This window comes from Colius striatus, chromosome 1, assembly GCF_028858725.1.
Source record: "Colius striatus isolate bColStr4 chromosome 1, bColStr4.1.hap1, whole genome shotgun sequence".
NCBI classification, from domain to species: Eukaryota; Metazoa; Chordata; class Aves; order Coliiformes; family Coliidae; genus Colius; species Colius striatus.
The window spans coordinates 103,034,397-103,050,732 of record NC_084759.1 but is presented as its reverse complement, the minus strand read 5'-3'; the positions used below and the strand labels follow the sequence as shown (position 1 = coordinate 103,050,732).

Sequence of the window (16,336 nt, the reverse complement as noted above, 5' to 3'; positions counted from 1 at the left end):
ATCATAAAGGACACAGAAAGCGCAGAGCGCCAGTTAACCTTCTGTGAATGAAGGTTTGTTAGTACACTCCAAGAAAGCAGTCTTTTTTCCCCCTAGGTCTTTGTAGTCTTATATGTTTTCTTTTATAAAGAGAGAAGACACCACTGTAGTAATTTTGTAACTATCCTCAGCTTCAAAAAAACACTCTAGGATCATCTATTAGGGCCAGAGTTTTGACTCATAATGTCAGCCACTGCTATTCATGTTATTTTTTAAGAAGTGAATTTAATAGCCTCCCAAACGCTGGTGGATTGGATGTAAGACCGACTCAATGATTGGTGTGGTCATCTGCTGGAATAGCCACTGGATGATGTCCTGCAAAATGATCAATAATCCATATTGGGTCTTGTTTCATGTGTGGAGTTTGTTTGTTTATTTGTTTTTAATTAGCAGTGTGATTATTAACATCTGAGAAAACAAGTGTTTTTTTTAAGTCCAGTGATTCACCTGTGTGTTCCCGAGTGGGATTAGAAATACTCTCATTTAAAGTGACATGTGTATGCCTCTTTCACGGATTAATATGCCAGACATCTAACCACTTGCCTTTTCTTTCTACAGCATTGATGGTCCTTTGAGTTAGTGATGTTTGTGCAATTCCAGATGAGCGCTCCCAGTGCTCACGTGGTACCATTTCTTCCTGATTAAGCAGAACAAGTGAGCACCTGATTGACTTTTACCATAAATGCTGATATTCTGCAGCCAAAGGGGAGAGAGGAGGAAAAAGAAATCTTTTGATAGTGTTTAAAGCACACAGGCCACTTTCAACAAGGAATTCCATTTCAAGAGATTTATTAGTGTAGTCTTAGATTAGTGTATGCATTGAAAGCTTTACTTAGGAAGATTTTTATTCTCAGAGGCACACGTACCAAAGCTCTTTACTGTTACGAATCTGTATGAGCATATGTTGAATAACAAGTTTTTTTAAAAGCTTTGTGCAGCCATAGTGACACCTCTCCAATTTCAGCCAATCACACTCTTTTTTTCCCCTCGTTTTGATATTTCCTAAAATAAAACTATTAACAAAGACTTTTAACATTTTTTAAGTTCTTCAGTGCCAGGCAACTGAATTGCTGAGATGCTGGTTAAAAAAAAAAAATGATCTTATGCTGATTTTATTTTAGAACAAGCTGACTAGCTGCAATTGTGGTTAATTGACCTTTATAATGGATACACAGGACAGTACTATAGCTGTATAAATAAACTGCAAGTTTATTTGAAAGCAAATTGTGTTAATTGATATTCATTGTGCATCTTTCTGTTGTTTATTGCTAGCTGCTCATGTGAATAGTTTGTTCATATTATAGATAGGACAAACATTTGTTTCAGATAAATAGGATTTTCAGTTGAATAGGTTTTAATTAAATGATCCCCTGTACTCCATCTTGAAACTGTGAAGTACTGTACTATATGTAACTAGTCGTGTTATCTAGGATCTCAAATTGTTGAATCGCGTCTCACACAAATGTATTTGTTTTTGTCAAATAAGGTCTAAATTCTTGTGCAAGATCTAGAATTTTCTCCAGAGTAAATCATGAAATTATGGTGCTGCAGAGACTGAACTCATGCAAAAATTATAGATAATTGGTCTGTCTCACAAGGCAACCCTGTGTTATAGTGAACACATTCACTGCCATATTAAAAGCGTAAGTCAGAGTATGTACAGCTTTTCTCATATATGGGTCATGTTCTGCTAGACACTCAGGCTTTGTTTTCCATTTTATAGTGCTCACTAAATGGCTGTAGGGCCTGGCCAATACAGCTGCAGTCTTAACTAGACTTAAATAGATTCTAGTTAACTAGATAACTACATCCTTTAACTAGATTCTACATGCGTCCACAAATTCAATCCCAAACGGTGAATTTTAGTCTTTTTTTTTTCCTCCTCTAATGAAGGGAAGCCATAGCTGACAAAGTCATTGATCAAACAACTGCTTCTACTAATGATGGCTTTTGCTTCACTCTGAAGCAAAATGAGAAAGCAACCCCTCCAAAGCCTTGGATGGAATCCTTTTCTAGGTTATAAAACACATTTTTCTCAAGAAAGTTGGAATGAGCAAAGACTGCTAATACACTTTGTCTAAAAATAAAGCAGAACTTAGAAGACAGGTAGGCATGCTCTTAGCATTTGTTGAGTGGTGCAGAGCTATCAGTTATGCTGAAAATCTTCTGCCTCCTTCTGATACTTCATTGCTACCTTCAAGTAGCCATGTAGCCAGACAGGTAGGCAAGGAAATAACTACTTACCATATATTTTCATCACAAAGGTGTTTAAAGAGAAATAACTGTTCTTCCAGTAGGTTACATTTTATTTTAATGTGGCATGGAACGAATGGTGCCAGTCATTCTTGTCATACATTAAAGATAAAAACAAACTTAGGAGGCAAAGCAGTTAGGTAATATATAGAGAGATGTCTTTAAAAGCATACAAGTTTCTCAGTTTTGCTGTATTCATTTTTTTCTAAACTGTATTTTCTCCACATGAGTGGCTTTCTTTTTCCATTTCTTTTACATTTGCACTCTGTAAAGTGTAAGGTTATGGCTGATTGTATTTTAAGAAGTGCTTTTCTTGGAGAATGTGTTTTTTTTATACCCAGCAAGTGACTGCTCTCTAATATGATGACGAACATTTTAGAGAGATTTATGATATAATGCGTGTCACAGGCAAAACTTACAAGTACCTTGTTTATTTTCACTGAAAAGTGGCAAAAGGCTGGGGCCTGATTTTAATCTCTGAGCTAACCAGCTCCGGCAGCAGTCACTGAGACTGAGTACTGAGCATCCAAGCAAAACTAGTCAGTAGTGTCCAGATGAGGGTACTTCAAAAACTGAGAGAGTAGAAGCAGCACAGACTATCTGTCATGATGGTGGAGTATATACTGCTATATTGAAACTCGATCCCAAGTCACTGAGTAACTCTTAACACTTGTATGTTAGTTTGCAGTCAGGGTGGCTATGATTCACAGTTTAGCTCCATCTTCAGGAAAGCTAAGGCTTGGGAATGATTCAAGTCGAAGTCCTCTTTACCTTCCTTTGGTCATATGGATGTGACTGGGAGCCAGACAGTGCAAACAGCTTGCCCACAGTGTGTCAAAACTACCCCATGGCTCCACACACTGTTGACCTGTCCCAGTGCTAAGTTGCACAACATGTCTACACCTTTGATCTTCCACCCTAAAACCCCACGTATGGCATGCAACAGGAGAGCCCTTCCACATGTGGAGAACACCTCCAGAAACATTGACCGAGGAAGGGAGATGAGTATTCTGGAAAACGTGCATCACACAGCTTCTATCATGGGAAAGTGCTGTTACAGCTGTAAGGATGCTTCTAGTATTCGCTCACTGTGAATGCAGAGAAGCCATGGAAATTCAGACTTTCAAATCTCAGATCTCTGAACATGGATCACTAGAGAGAGCCTAGGATTTGCCATAGCCCCATGTCAGAGCACCACTGAGTGCATTAACACTGGGAGGGAGGGTATTAATATAGTTTGGCGGGCATGGGGACTGGGCTTTAGGAGGTGAGGTCGTGTGGGCTCTGCCCAGGGAACGCATGCACTATGGAACACTGGCCAAGTTTAAATTAAGCAGCCAAGGTATATGAACTGTTAAGGAATACCACTTGCTTTCCAGCACTCTTGTCCCTCATTTGTGTATGACTTCTTGGCACAGGCAGATTTTCTTTGATCTTGCCGTCAGGAGACCAAATTCTGCCTTGCCACAAAAATTGAAACAACCGTCTTGGATCCCCCCTAGCCTATCATGGATCTCTTCCCACCTGATTCCTCCTTCCAGAGAATAGATTCAGGTTCATTGCAATGATGGATATTTATTATATATACGTAATATGGCTGTGTAGATTTAACATATGTTTTTACCTGGATATATTACTAAGCCCCAGTGCCTTTTGCCGTGTGTTTGTAGTGACATTTCTTAGATTTTCCTAGACAGGAGGAAATAAAATATTTGGTACCACTTTTTTTGGTCTAGCAGTGAACAAAGGAGACCTTCTTCTAGGGCCAGGTAAAATATACAGTTTGACAAAATCGCTGACAGGTTGTCAGTTCCTGGCAAGGATGCTAGCTTGTGCTAGCACTCTGTCCAGACCTCAGGACTGCAGAGACAGATAAGGAGCTACAGGCTGATGGGTTCATCAAGACAAACACTGGAGACATACAAATTGAATGCTCTACACAGCCGTGTTATAGCCTTTTCCATATTCTCTCCTGATTTGTTGAGAAAAATCTGCTCATTGCCTACCAGGTACCAAAGTCCACAGATGCAAGCGTACACCTCATGCAGGAACTCTTAGATCAAAGAAGTTACTTATTGCATCCTGTGTAACATATTCCTGGAAGTGAGCAAAGAGCATAATTGCACAAAGCAGTAGTACAACATACATCGGCAGCAGATATCAGAGTGTGATGCAAATAACCTCTTCATGTGGCTAACAAACCTTCACCTTCGAGGTATAAAAAACAGGCACAAGAGTTTGCCATGCTGTCACTAGATATGATTGAAGTACCTGCTTCTGACAGGAAGGAAGGCTCAGCCATCTATGATGACATACATGTAACTCAGTTGCAAAACTTCCATCGAGGCTATCTTAGGACAGACACCAAGTGACCCAAGGTACTGCAAGAGTTTATGGCTTATCTTCCTCTAACTGTTGACACCACAGATTTGTGTCTGTGCATATGTGTGTATCTGTGAGCAGAAAGAATTGTACTGGCCTTAGCTTGATAGAACAACTCATTTCTAGGAAAAGAGGCAGTTTTTACTCATATTGTGAACCTAGTGATGTCTAGAAACTGGCCTATCTGGTTCACAGCACCTGAGGTATCCTCTTTTTTTCAATATTGCCTTCTGCTATCTGCATCAGTCTTCTTTTCTAATGTCTCCACCTCTGATAATGCCAGAAATTATTTTAATTGCCACTACCTGGAAGCAAGCACCCTTTTGTATCATAGCCAGTGAGCAGTGGCCTCGTCACATTACAGGAGAGACTGGGCACTCAGAGGGTAGGATTGGTGACGGGACAGATAATTGGGTAGTCAGGTGGTTGGAAAACTGCCTGCACTGCTGGGCTCAGAGGGATATGTGAGCGCTGCAAAGTCCAGCTGGCAGCCAGTAGTTGAGTCCCTTGGAGACAAATCTCCAGCATTTCCACAGGTATGACCATGTTCTGCCTTATGTTGCATGTGCTCATTCCCACCTCAGCAAAATGAATGCAAACCTCTCCTTCTTGCTAGCCTCTGCACTGATGCATTTGTGCTCACTAACTTTCAGAAGCTGAGCATCAGCCAATGCTACAGAGCACTGGAACAGGCTGCCCAGGTGGGTTGCTGAGTTTCCTTCTCTGGGGACATTCAAAACTCACCTGGACAAGTTCCTGTGGGGCCTACTTTAGGTAATCCTGCTCTGGCAGGGGATTGGACTAGGTGATCTTTTGAGGTCCCTTCTAGCCCTTAAGATTCTGTGATTCTGTGACTCCCAGCTCACTACAACTCCCCTTCAGGTAGTTGTAGAGATTCATTATGTCTCCCCTCAGCCTCCTCTTCTTTAGGATGAATAACCCCTTCTCCCTTAGTCACTCCTTGTAAGACTTGTTCTCTAGACCCTTCACCAGCTTGTTTGCCCAACACGCTCCAGCACCTCCATGTCCTTGTAGTGAGGAGCCCAGAACTGGACACAGTATTTGAGGTGCGACTTCACTAGTGCCAAGAACAGTGGGCCAATCACTTCCTTGGTTCTCCTGGCCACACTATTTCTGATACAAGCCAGGATGCCATTAGCCTTCTTGACCAGCTGGGCCCACTGCTGGCCCATGTTCAGCCGGCTGTAAATGAACACCCCCAGGTCCTTTCCTCCAGACAGCTTTCCAGCCACTGTATCCTAAGTCTGTAGCATTGCATGGGGTTGTTGTGGCCCAAGTGCAGCACCCAGCACCTTATTGAACCTCAAAACCTAAAACCTGAAAACATAAAGTGATGTTATTTTTGACTAGAGGTGGTTCTTCCCTGGGGGTGAGGGTGTGTGCCACCACCTAAATTTTTCTTTGGGTCACCTAAGTCTTTTGACTTGGTTTGAACTTGAATTTGAGCTGCGTTTCTGCCACAGGCGAGCAGGCAGGGAGGAGGGCAGCTGTGCACGTGCCAGCAGTAAGCCTAGTACTGCAGCCCCAGGGGTAAGTCTTCTGCACCTGCAGCACAGCACTCTGCAGCAGGGGAAATCCCCATCAGCTAAAGGCTAGCAGGGCTACTCTTCTTAACTTCGCCTCTACTACTGCTAACTGATTTTGCATCTTTTTGTGTGCTTTGTAACAACAGGGAATGGTGGGCTCTCGGTTATCTCCAGAGAAGAGACTTTCAAACCTTACAGTCCCCCTTAAATGTTTTCATTAACAAAAATGAAAAGAAACATGACACCATTGAGCAAGTGACAGAGAGGATTAAAACCTTTACTGCTTATTTCTCTTCTCCGTCTCTGTGACATTTCAAAGATTCCTCAAAAGTAGCTCAGAACTCCACCAGACTTTCTCCACTAGTTCCTTGGGTTATCTTTTATTCCAATTACTAAAGCCAGTCAGAGAACTGTTTGTGCTACTACAAAGAGCTTAAATAATCGGTGTGATTAACAAGACCACTGAGAGACCAAAGAAGGTTCAATATACTTCTTGTAGGAAATACGCATATTTTTCCCTTGTGGTATGAAATTTCCTCATTCTTTTTCTCAGAATAGCTTGAAAAAGCTTCTTAGTTTGAGATCTAATCTGCTCTGCTTTAGCAGGAAGTTGCAAATGTCTTCAATAAGCTTTTAGTTGACACATTTTTTTCTAAACAAGACCTTTAAACAATTAGAGACAGAAGTGGCTAAACCACAGCTCATGCCCATAGTTACCAGCTAATTAACCTTACACCTTTATCTTCTTGCTATCAGCCCAAGCTATGCACGGTTTGATTCCTGTAAAATAATAGCAGGTGTTGGGTGTTGGGTGTTTTGCTCTGTTGAAAGCTTTGTCTACCTCACTGTAACTAGCTAGAGAGAACTATTTTAATTTGCAAACCTATGCAAATAAATATTTCTCAGGGTATTTATATCAAGGTACATCTCTAATGTCTGTGGTTGTTAGTCCTTGACCATAAATATTTCTTGACAGTTATAATCATATTTTAACTCATCTCCATATCTTTTTAGAGGTTCAGCAGTTTTACAGATGTCTAGATAAAAGCAACCTGAAGACTAAGCGCCTCTGCCGCAAAAGCCAGAAACATAAGCTCCTCTTAGAAGAACTCCATCTGACTTTAGGCCTCCTCTAGGATGAGAAGATGATAGCAACCACTCCAGATACCTTATTTCAGAAGTCATGTTAAGTAAGGTTAGTTGTGTCTGTCATGGCATACTATTGGTTAGAAAAGCACTAAGTACAGCTGCTTGATGCAAGCTCTCGCGTATTTTATCTTGTCAAGGGATTCTGCATCCTCACCATGCCTGGCAATACAGGGTCATTTCTGACAGATAATGATGTTTGTTGCTAGTCTAAAAAAAGTAAGTTGAAAGCAGAATAAAATCTTATCATAGCTCATTATTGTTTATTTTTCTAAACAGAGTTTATCTACTCCAAATCTTTGAAATCTAGTTAATGCAGTTTTCTAAAATTGCCACTTTTATACTATAGCCTTCAAAGCAGATCTGTGTTTTAGGAGTCTGACAGCAGTAGCCATTTGAGAGGTGATGAAAGCTAAAGAAAACATTTCCACTGGAAAAAAAAATAAAGTAGCAAAAAGGTATCTTCTTTAGAATAGCTTCTTCAGAAAGACTCTTTGGAACTTTCCATGTTTCGTCTCTTCTGAAGGTGATTTTCTTTTAAACTGTCAGCAATATGTGGAAACTTTTTAACATAAATGCAAAATGCTGTAAATTTTTAAAATTGTGTGACTAATTAGTGAGCAAAAAGTTTCTCTATTGATTCGATACATAGATTATTATGCATGATAAAAATGCTCAGTGGAGTTGCCATTTACTGTGTTAATCTGGAACAAAGTAGTCTTTGAAATGTAATGTGACTATATTAAAAATCAAGTAGTTTTTAAAGAGCTCAAACACATAATTCTGTTTATTATTGAAGGAAGTACTCTAAAAGAAGACAGGCAGAAAAAACATGCATTCCAGTGCAAAATATGCTGGGTAATGACAATAAAATCTCATATGAAGGACTCTAGTACACAATAACCATATTAGCTTCTGAGTTTTGTACACAAACAAATACTCTATGAAAGAACTTCACACTGCACACAAAAGGAAAGAGTTTCACAAAAAATAATCATAAAAACATAGTATTGATACTGATGGAGTTTTTTGCTCCAAGCTTGCAGTCTCTGCATAATACTTGGGAAGAATGAGAAGAGGTGTGAAAATAACAGTAAAGAAATTGCCATTCAAATGGACATGGTCTCCAAAAGAAAATGAACATAGGGAGCTTGATTCAGATTTACACTACAGTTCTTTTGTACCTCCAAGATAAAGTGTAGATGATACTCTGCTTTAGGGCTCATTTTGGAGAAGAATGTTATGAAATATCTTTAATATTAATGAGGGTTAGCTTCATACTTTTCAAAGTAGGATGGGAATGTATCCACCTTTTTATTACAATGATATATCAATGAAAAAACATTCTGTACAAATATCAGCAAAACACAGTTGAAAATAGAGACAGTGTGATTAATCTGCTTCTTTCTGAAATAAATATGTACAATATTAACATTCTGAACAGTTTCAGAAATGAACATATTCAGATTATGTGCCACTACCTAAACCAATTCTCTGTTATTATAGAAAATGTATTTGCTGTACAAATATTTATAAATACATATTTATAAACTTTTGCAGTGAAATGTCTGTGAATTCCTTTGAAAAGAAAAGTATTAAATGTTCTTAGTAGCTAACGTTTAGCTATCAAGTGTCCACCTAATAAACAGTCTAGAGCATCATACGTCAGACAGAAGTAGATTTTCAGTGTTGAGAATATTTTGTGTTCTGTTTCTGTTCATACCAGCAAATCTGTCTGTTCTGAAAATTTTCATAAAAGCAGCAGGGCTGAATCAGTTTGACTCGGTGATTGTTATTGACTGCACCATCTCAGACAAAGTTTCTGGGTCTACTTCTTCTTTACCATTATCTGAATTTTCTGATGAGATGTAACAGCCAGAATCTCTTGGGCAGTCATTTAACTGTGATTTGTCAAAGCTGTGATGAGGGCTTAAGCTCTGTGTCTCCTGACTGTCCTCAGTTTTCTGCTGTTGTTCAACTAGAAAGAACAGAAAAAGAAAGGAAGAAAAAAAGTCAAAATATGTATCCTGGGAAACAGAATCAGCAGTATGACTAATCTTGAAGTACTGTAGAAACAAAACTGGTAAATACGCATGAGTAGATCAATATCTTTTGTCTACCAGAAACAGAAACCTCAGCATCAAAGAACTAAAAATATAATTACACGAGTATAACAACACTGAAGTTGCTGTTGAGGTTGGCTTTGATCCTGCAATATGTTTTTCAGAGGTGAATACTGAAGACTTTGGACGAATCCTTTAGTTTGGAGTCCTTTAGGATGTCCACAGCTGCAACAGTCACCATGCATGGTCACCACACTCTCAGTAGAACTGGCGTTTTCCCCCTCCTATATCCATGTATTCCAGAGGCTACTCATGCAATTAATCTTGTAGCCTGTTGCACCTTGTTTATATAAACATTGTGTTACAAATGTTGTGTCTTTTGAATGTAGCCCACACCATTTGCCTACTCTGTGTTCTGTGGAGTGAGATATAGTGCGCCGTTCTTCAGAAGTGCTCAGAATAAATATGTAGTAATCAAGTTTTCTAAAGCACTGGACTTTTCAGTGGGAGTGGGTGGCCGATGGAAACTTCTTCTGCTTAACTTGATATCCAAAAGGTTAATTTCCAAAACACAAAGTCCACAGAGAAAGTTAAGATACCTAACTCCTCCTGTATGGTTTTTGAACACTATTCCAAAACTATTATTCTTGCACGTAATTTATCTGTATATAGCTTCCATAAGACTAATCTGTTCAGATTCCAAAATTTACCACTCAGTGAGAATATTGACAGACTTCTCATAAAAATCTCAACAAGCTTGTCTAACATAGCTTGTGGTAAAGTTTGTGTTCATATTTTCTGGATGTGAGTTATGTGATCTTTACTCACAGCAAATTTCTTGAGAATACAAGCTATAAAATTTAAAGTCTTTTCCTTTCTTACTTTTTTTGGTTTTTTTAACCCATATCCTGTAACTATATTTTTACTTCAAACTGTGATTTTCTTTCCAAAGTATAAGAAACAAATTTCACAGGAAACAGATAATTTTACCCTAGATTTTAGACTTTCAGAAAAATTGTAGCTTTTTGCTTTTGCAAAGAGGGCTGACTTGTTGCTCTATGGTTAAATAGTTAGCTTTCAATCTTTAGTCAGATTTAAGCTGTCTCAATTCAAGTCCAGGAAGAATGGAAGTCCTAATACAAGAAGAATTTTATCTTTCATCAAAATTTAAATCTAGTTTAGCTCCCAGAACTATAGAATTTCTACAAGGGAAATTGACACTGACATGTGTTTCATGGAATTATTCGAAGTTCTAAGATTTGGTAAGATGGGAAATATTTCATTTTTTTGTTTGTTTTTTGTGTTTTTTTTAACTTTTATATAACAAGAAATAAATTAGAAATGAAAGTTCAAAATGTTTTGCTCTGAAAATATTAAAATGGAACAGTAGGAGAGTCAGTATGTTTCTTCATTGTGTGAGATTTCAATGGACTTATTTCAAAAAGCATTTTGATATATATTAAGAAACATTTTTAGGTCTTTATTAATTGGACTGATTAACTATTTAACATTTTCTACCTTCCAGTTGGATAGTTAAGTTGATAAAATAATAAGCGTTTTGAAGAAAAGAATCCAACGTCTCAGCTTAGTCAGTTTTGCATTACAAACAACCAACCAACAACGAAAAGGGTGACTTTAAATACTTTCCAAGGAATAGAAGTTTCACTTTGTTACCAAATAAATTAATGGCTAATTGCACTTGCTTGAAAGAGTACACCTTTCTGGAGATTTAATTGATATCTATAAGCGTTTGATTTCCTTCTCACCTTACACAACACGGTTTATCACGTCAAATGTTATCTCCCTTTGCAGGGGAAATATTTGATCACATAGGGTCCAATTGATTTCTTATTTAAGTCAGGAAGGAATTACAATAGACATTACACCAGTGAAGGCATTACTGCTGCTATTAGTAGCAACAGAAGTAGTTTAGAACAAATAACAGCAGATGCCCCATAAAGCCTTGCCTAAACTGTGTCATTAGCTCCTCACACTGATCCCACCAAGATGACCCAGGTCTTGGTTGCTGTGGGCTGACAGAGATGAGCCCATGGCTGGGTGAAGTTGTCCTGCATGGCTGCAGGCAGGCCTCCCCTGCCCTTTGCTCTAATCTCCTCATCAGCCTAATGCTGCTTGCTGGCACTTTTATCAGCATCTGGTGCCCTGGCAAGCAGTGACCTAAAAAGTGTTAATCCTGTTTACATTTTCAAGGTCAAAGAGGAACCTCCATCCACTTTGTTTATTTTACAATGGAAAGAAGACTGAGTAACTAAAAGAAAATAAGGTTTAAAACAGTGTATTAATGCCCTGTAAGTAGCTGTGATAATCTGAGTAGTTCCTATGTGAAAAATAAGTCCTAAACTCTTTTATAGCAATGTCTTTCCCTTGTGTGTTTCAGGGAAAAGGACACAGACAAATCTGCAACTGATATTTAAAAAAATCCAAAAAACAAACAAAAAAAAAGAATTTAGGCCAGTTAGAGGAATAAGAAGTTTCTCTTTGGAAAACATACAAAAATGTAAATTTTCTGTCTTTTCCCATAACACTTGAAGATTTTTTTAAAATGAAAAGCTGCAGAAGACATATTTTCAGGTGTTCCAGACAGTAAAAATATTCTATGTTCTATTTTTCATTCTAAGCAGAAAAAGTTGTAAAATAGCCATCTTATATTTAAGAGAAAAGTTTGAGAGTGAATTTTGGTGCATTTTTTTTTCTCTATCTTTAAAGCAGCCTCAAATATTACGTAGTAACTACTAAATCATATGAACAGGATACTGAGTATTATAAATAGATGTTGCACACAGCTTTGGATACTGCTTCATGAGAAAAGAAACTACATTTTTTTTTCTTTGGTTTTCAGCTTTTGGCCCTTACATTCAGCTCTATTTAGTACCTTCCTCTAACATGTATAAGTTGAAGGTCCACATCAGTAAAGATAGGTTTGCTGTCTTAATCTTTTGCACATCAGAAGATACAATGCACAGGAAACAGGAATTGGTAAAATTAAACTGCTGTTAGATGTTGCAGAATCGTCAGAAGCAGTTTCATAGAAGATAAATAGCTTTCAGTCACTGGTGTTTACGATATGGCCAGAAGAGTCCAAGACATGCATCACTTTGACACATATATTCTAATACTACTTTAGACAGTAGGATTATATTCAGACTTCTGAAAAAAATGTGAGATCCTTAGCCTTGGTAATAGTTGTGTGATTCATACTTTTTTCTTTTGCTATTCAAGTCTTTGAAATGAATATTTGTTATTCGGTGACATAGACGTGCATCACACATGCAGGGATAGATCTCATTTTTCCTTCACTGACTTTTCCCCCCCTTTTTAATGAGTTTCAAATCTTGATTAGGAAGTCACTTTAAGCTTAGGTTTAAAGCAGTTTTTCTCAAGAATGTACAGAGGTTGCACTAACTCCTGTGCAGTTATGTCAGTTTAAACCAGGTGGGTGGCAGGAGGCTTGGATTTTGTCTTGGAAAAAAAGGTCACTCAACAGCAACACTCAACAACTCCGTGAGTGTGCCCTCTGAGAGTTTGCCTTCATGAGTTTTGCCAAGGAGGAGAGCTGGGCTATGAGCACAATGCTTTAGGCCGAGTCACTTGCACGCCTTCCTGGAAGGTGCAGCACCCTACAATAACTAAAGAGAACAAAGTGTGTCTTCAAGGCCTATATCACTTAGACCACCCAAGTGTTGAAATGAAAACTCAGAAAGGATCATTTCAAAGCAGTAAATGGTGAAAAAAGAAGCAGAGACACCTGAAGTGGTTATTGATACATATACAATACTTTGGAGACTCAAAGGAGTAAAACTTTTGTGGATATTTACAGACATGCAACTTAAAACAATTGCACTCACTGAAGTCAATAGCACAGCTTTTTTTTGGAGGGATACTGAGCTGATGCAAGGGTCTATGGTGAAAACAGAATGAGAAGCTTCTTTCTCTAAAATCTGGAAGAAAGATAAAGCTGCCCAGAGGAAAAAATGAGGACCAAGACTAAAACGCTGCAAGTTTCTGGATTATGCCTGAAAAAAAGGTGAAAAGTACTAATACTCATGCAAGGATGAGCTTTCTTGGGATATCTGGAAATATTATGTCCAGGTCAGGGAGTTGTACCACAGTACAGAAGGGGAGACTGTCATTAAGCAGAATTTGATCTTGACATATTATCTAATCATATACTTAAAGGGATTACTCAGTGTAAAACAGTACTGTTTGTGTAAGTCCTCATGTAAGGAACACAAATCAGGACTGAAACTCATGTCTTCAGCTATTTGTTGTCTTACTTTCCAAGTACAATAAATAAGGAACAAACATTATCGGGTACTGGCAGTGGGACTTAGAGTATGATCTGGAACTTAAATATGAAAAGTAAGCTAAGGAAGTAGATTTGTGGAAACATGTAAATTATCCCCCAAATGGTATATATGCACTTTTTAAAATAAAAAAAATATAAAATATCTGTATGTATATATCTAATGATAGTTATTTTTTAACTCAGAATAGCTTCGGACTAATATAACCACTAGAATTCAGGAATGAACCTTGTGACATATATCATCTAAGTGAGAAAAGTTTGCACACGTTAAAATATGTGTCCTGGGAAGCGGTCAAGAAAAAAGTTCTAAACTTCTTTTATTACTTTATACATTAACCATCCAGCAACTGCTTCTCTTTAAAAATAGCATCCTACAAAAGCACAGACATCCATCTCCTGTCTAGAAGCCATCTGGGAAAAGAATGGAAAGCCATTAAGAAATACTTTATGAAAAAGAGCTTTTTTTTTTTCCTTCCCAGTCATGAATTCATGAAAACCAATCATTTTCTCCCAAATATATAGCTCTGATCAGCTTATCGAAAATCTAAAAAGAGATCTGGGAGGGACAGGAAGGTCATGAGGAGCTGACAAGACCTTGCAGTTCTAGGATAGTCTTGCTACATGAAATACTTGGAGGTGGTGAATTTGGGCCTGGACTCTCAGGGAAGGCAGAAAGAAGATACTGCAGTACCAGGAGGCAAAGTCTACTTTGACAACACTATGTGGTAGAATTTGCTAAATAAAACTTATTTTTTAATTCCTAGTATAAGAAAGGGTTTTTTTTTTCCTTTCAAATTAATTCAGGTCTAAGTCTAATATAAGATTAAAACATTCTCACTGTCACAAATCCCACATTTTACATGGCTTTAAGGAGCAGATAATGTGGAAATTATTGTTGCAGGTCTTTTAGTTAGAAAATGTAAAAACTGTTTATTCTGCAACATGAATTGCATACTCACAAGTATGCAGCATGAAGAAATCATTTAGCATAATATACAATAAATGTCAAGAAAAAGACAAGGAAAGAAAAACAAGTTAAAAGCCCTGTAAAAACATCTGGACATTTCACAGTATCAGATATTACATTAAAGAAATATTAAATCTTGGTTTACTACATTGTAGTAGAATCTAGTAAAATGAGGCTATGTTTTAGCACACTTGGTTGTTCTGAATAATGGCAGAGTCACAAAAACACAGAAACCTTTGCAATTCAATTCTACACCATACTTCAGACTCCATCCATTAATCAAACACGTGCTTCGTGGAAGCACAGTTGTAATGCACTGTGGAAGCACATGGAAGTCTTCCCAGGTCTGTAAGAAAGATGGGCTTAGAACAGTAAGTATGGTATATGGCCTTATTATATAGTTTCACAAAGCTTATAGTGAACTTTTACCTGGAAAAGTGCTAAACTTATATCTGGGATACTCTTGACTAGTAAACAGATTACTGTAGCTGTGGGTAATTATGTTGCTCACTTATAAGCATTGCAGAAAATCAATTTTAATTAACAAATCATTTCTACTAGACTAAGTCATGCCCATTTAGGAAAAAAAAAAAAAGACCTGGGAAAGTTCAGTTCAGATGCAGAATTCACTTTCACAGTAGCACCCAGCTCTTTCAACCCACTTTTCCAATAGGCTTGACAAAAGGACAAAGAGGTCAGATGATTCAGATCAAGTCAGACTCATGCAGAGCTTATCCCCAAGATCATCTTGTCTCTCCGTTTTTCGTTGTAACGACTTAACAGATAGCTTCTATCAATTTTAGTCTTCAGTATCTTCCTTTTTAGAGCAAGTTGTTAAATTCTGTTCTATCCCTACCAGTCATGTGACAAATGCTATGAACCTTTGGCTACCATACAAGGCAAGGATTTGATTCAGTCCTGATTCAAGACAGTATCCCTAAACAGGAAAGTATTTATGAGTGGCTTAACTTAAAATATACATGAATTTTATGAACTCAACTAGACTTAAATGAATGCTTATAGCTGGAATAGTATATAAAAATGTATTGTTTCTATTCCTTGTGAGTATTCATAAACTCTGGGAGCATTATTTTATTGAATTTAAATACAGGAAAGATTATTTGAAAATGTAACTTTCTTTTTCTTTTTTAAATTTCTGGATTCAGTCTTTCCATCACTCCTTCTACATAGATAGCCCTTCAGGAGTTCTTTTCTAGGCTATCATCTCACAAACTTATAGACCAGAAAGAAGTATTGAGCATTATGGCCAAAGAAACCCCCTCTTTTAATGTCTCTTCAACCTGTTTGAAAGAACTTTATCTTTCCCTAGAAGCTGAATAAAACCAGGAAAGACTGCACGTAGAAATAGGGTCCTGAAAAAGCCCAAATGTATGGTAAAAATATGGTCAGCAAAGACATGAAGATAGAGTTTTAAGAACATATACAGGGAAAGCTGAATGAATGAGGTCACCAAAGATATGCTTAGAAACCCAGAGTTACGTACTGAAGCATATAGTGTTTCTACATGCATACATGAACATGTGCTGTAGTGAGAACTGGAAAGCTACCTAACCGCTGAGGAGCCAAAAAATGGATACCTGACAAGAACTGA

At 37.8% G+C, this 16,336-nt stretch overlaps 1 protein-coding gene across 1 annotated transcript in view; it reads right to left on the bottom strand.

The window, feature by feature from the left end:
* Window positions 1–8,843: 8,843 nt before the first annotated feature.
* The window catches only part of SAMSN1 (SAM domain, SH3 domain and nuclear localization signals 1), a 35,647-nt gene continuing 28,154 nt past the window's right edge, over window positions 8,844–16,336 (bottom strand). The window contains exon 8 of the mRNA XM_061988668.1: window positions 8,844–9,345. Coding sequence (XP_061844652.1) covers window positions 9,140–9,345 — 206 coding nt within the window. The 3' untranslated portion in view covers window positions 8,844–9,139. The remainder of the gene's footprint in view (window positions 9,346–16,336) is intronic.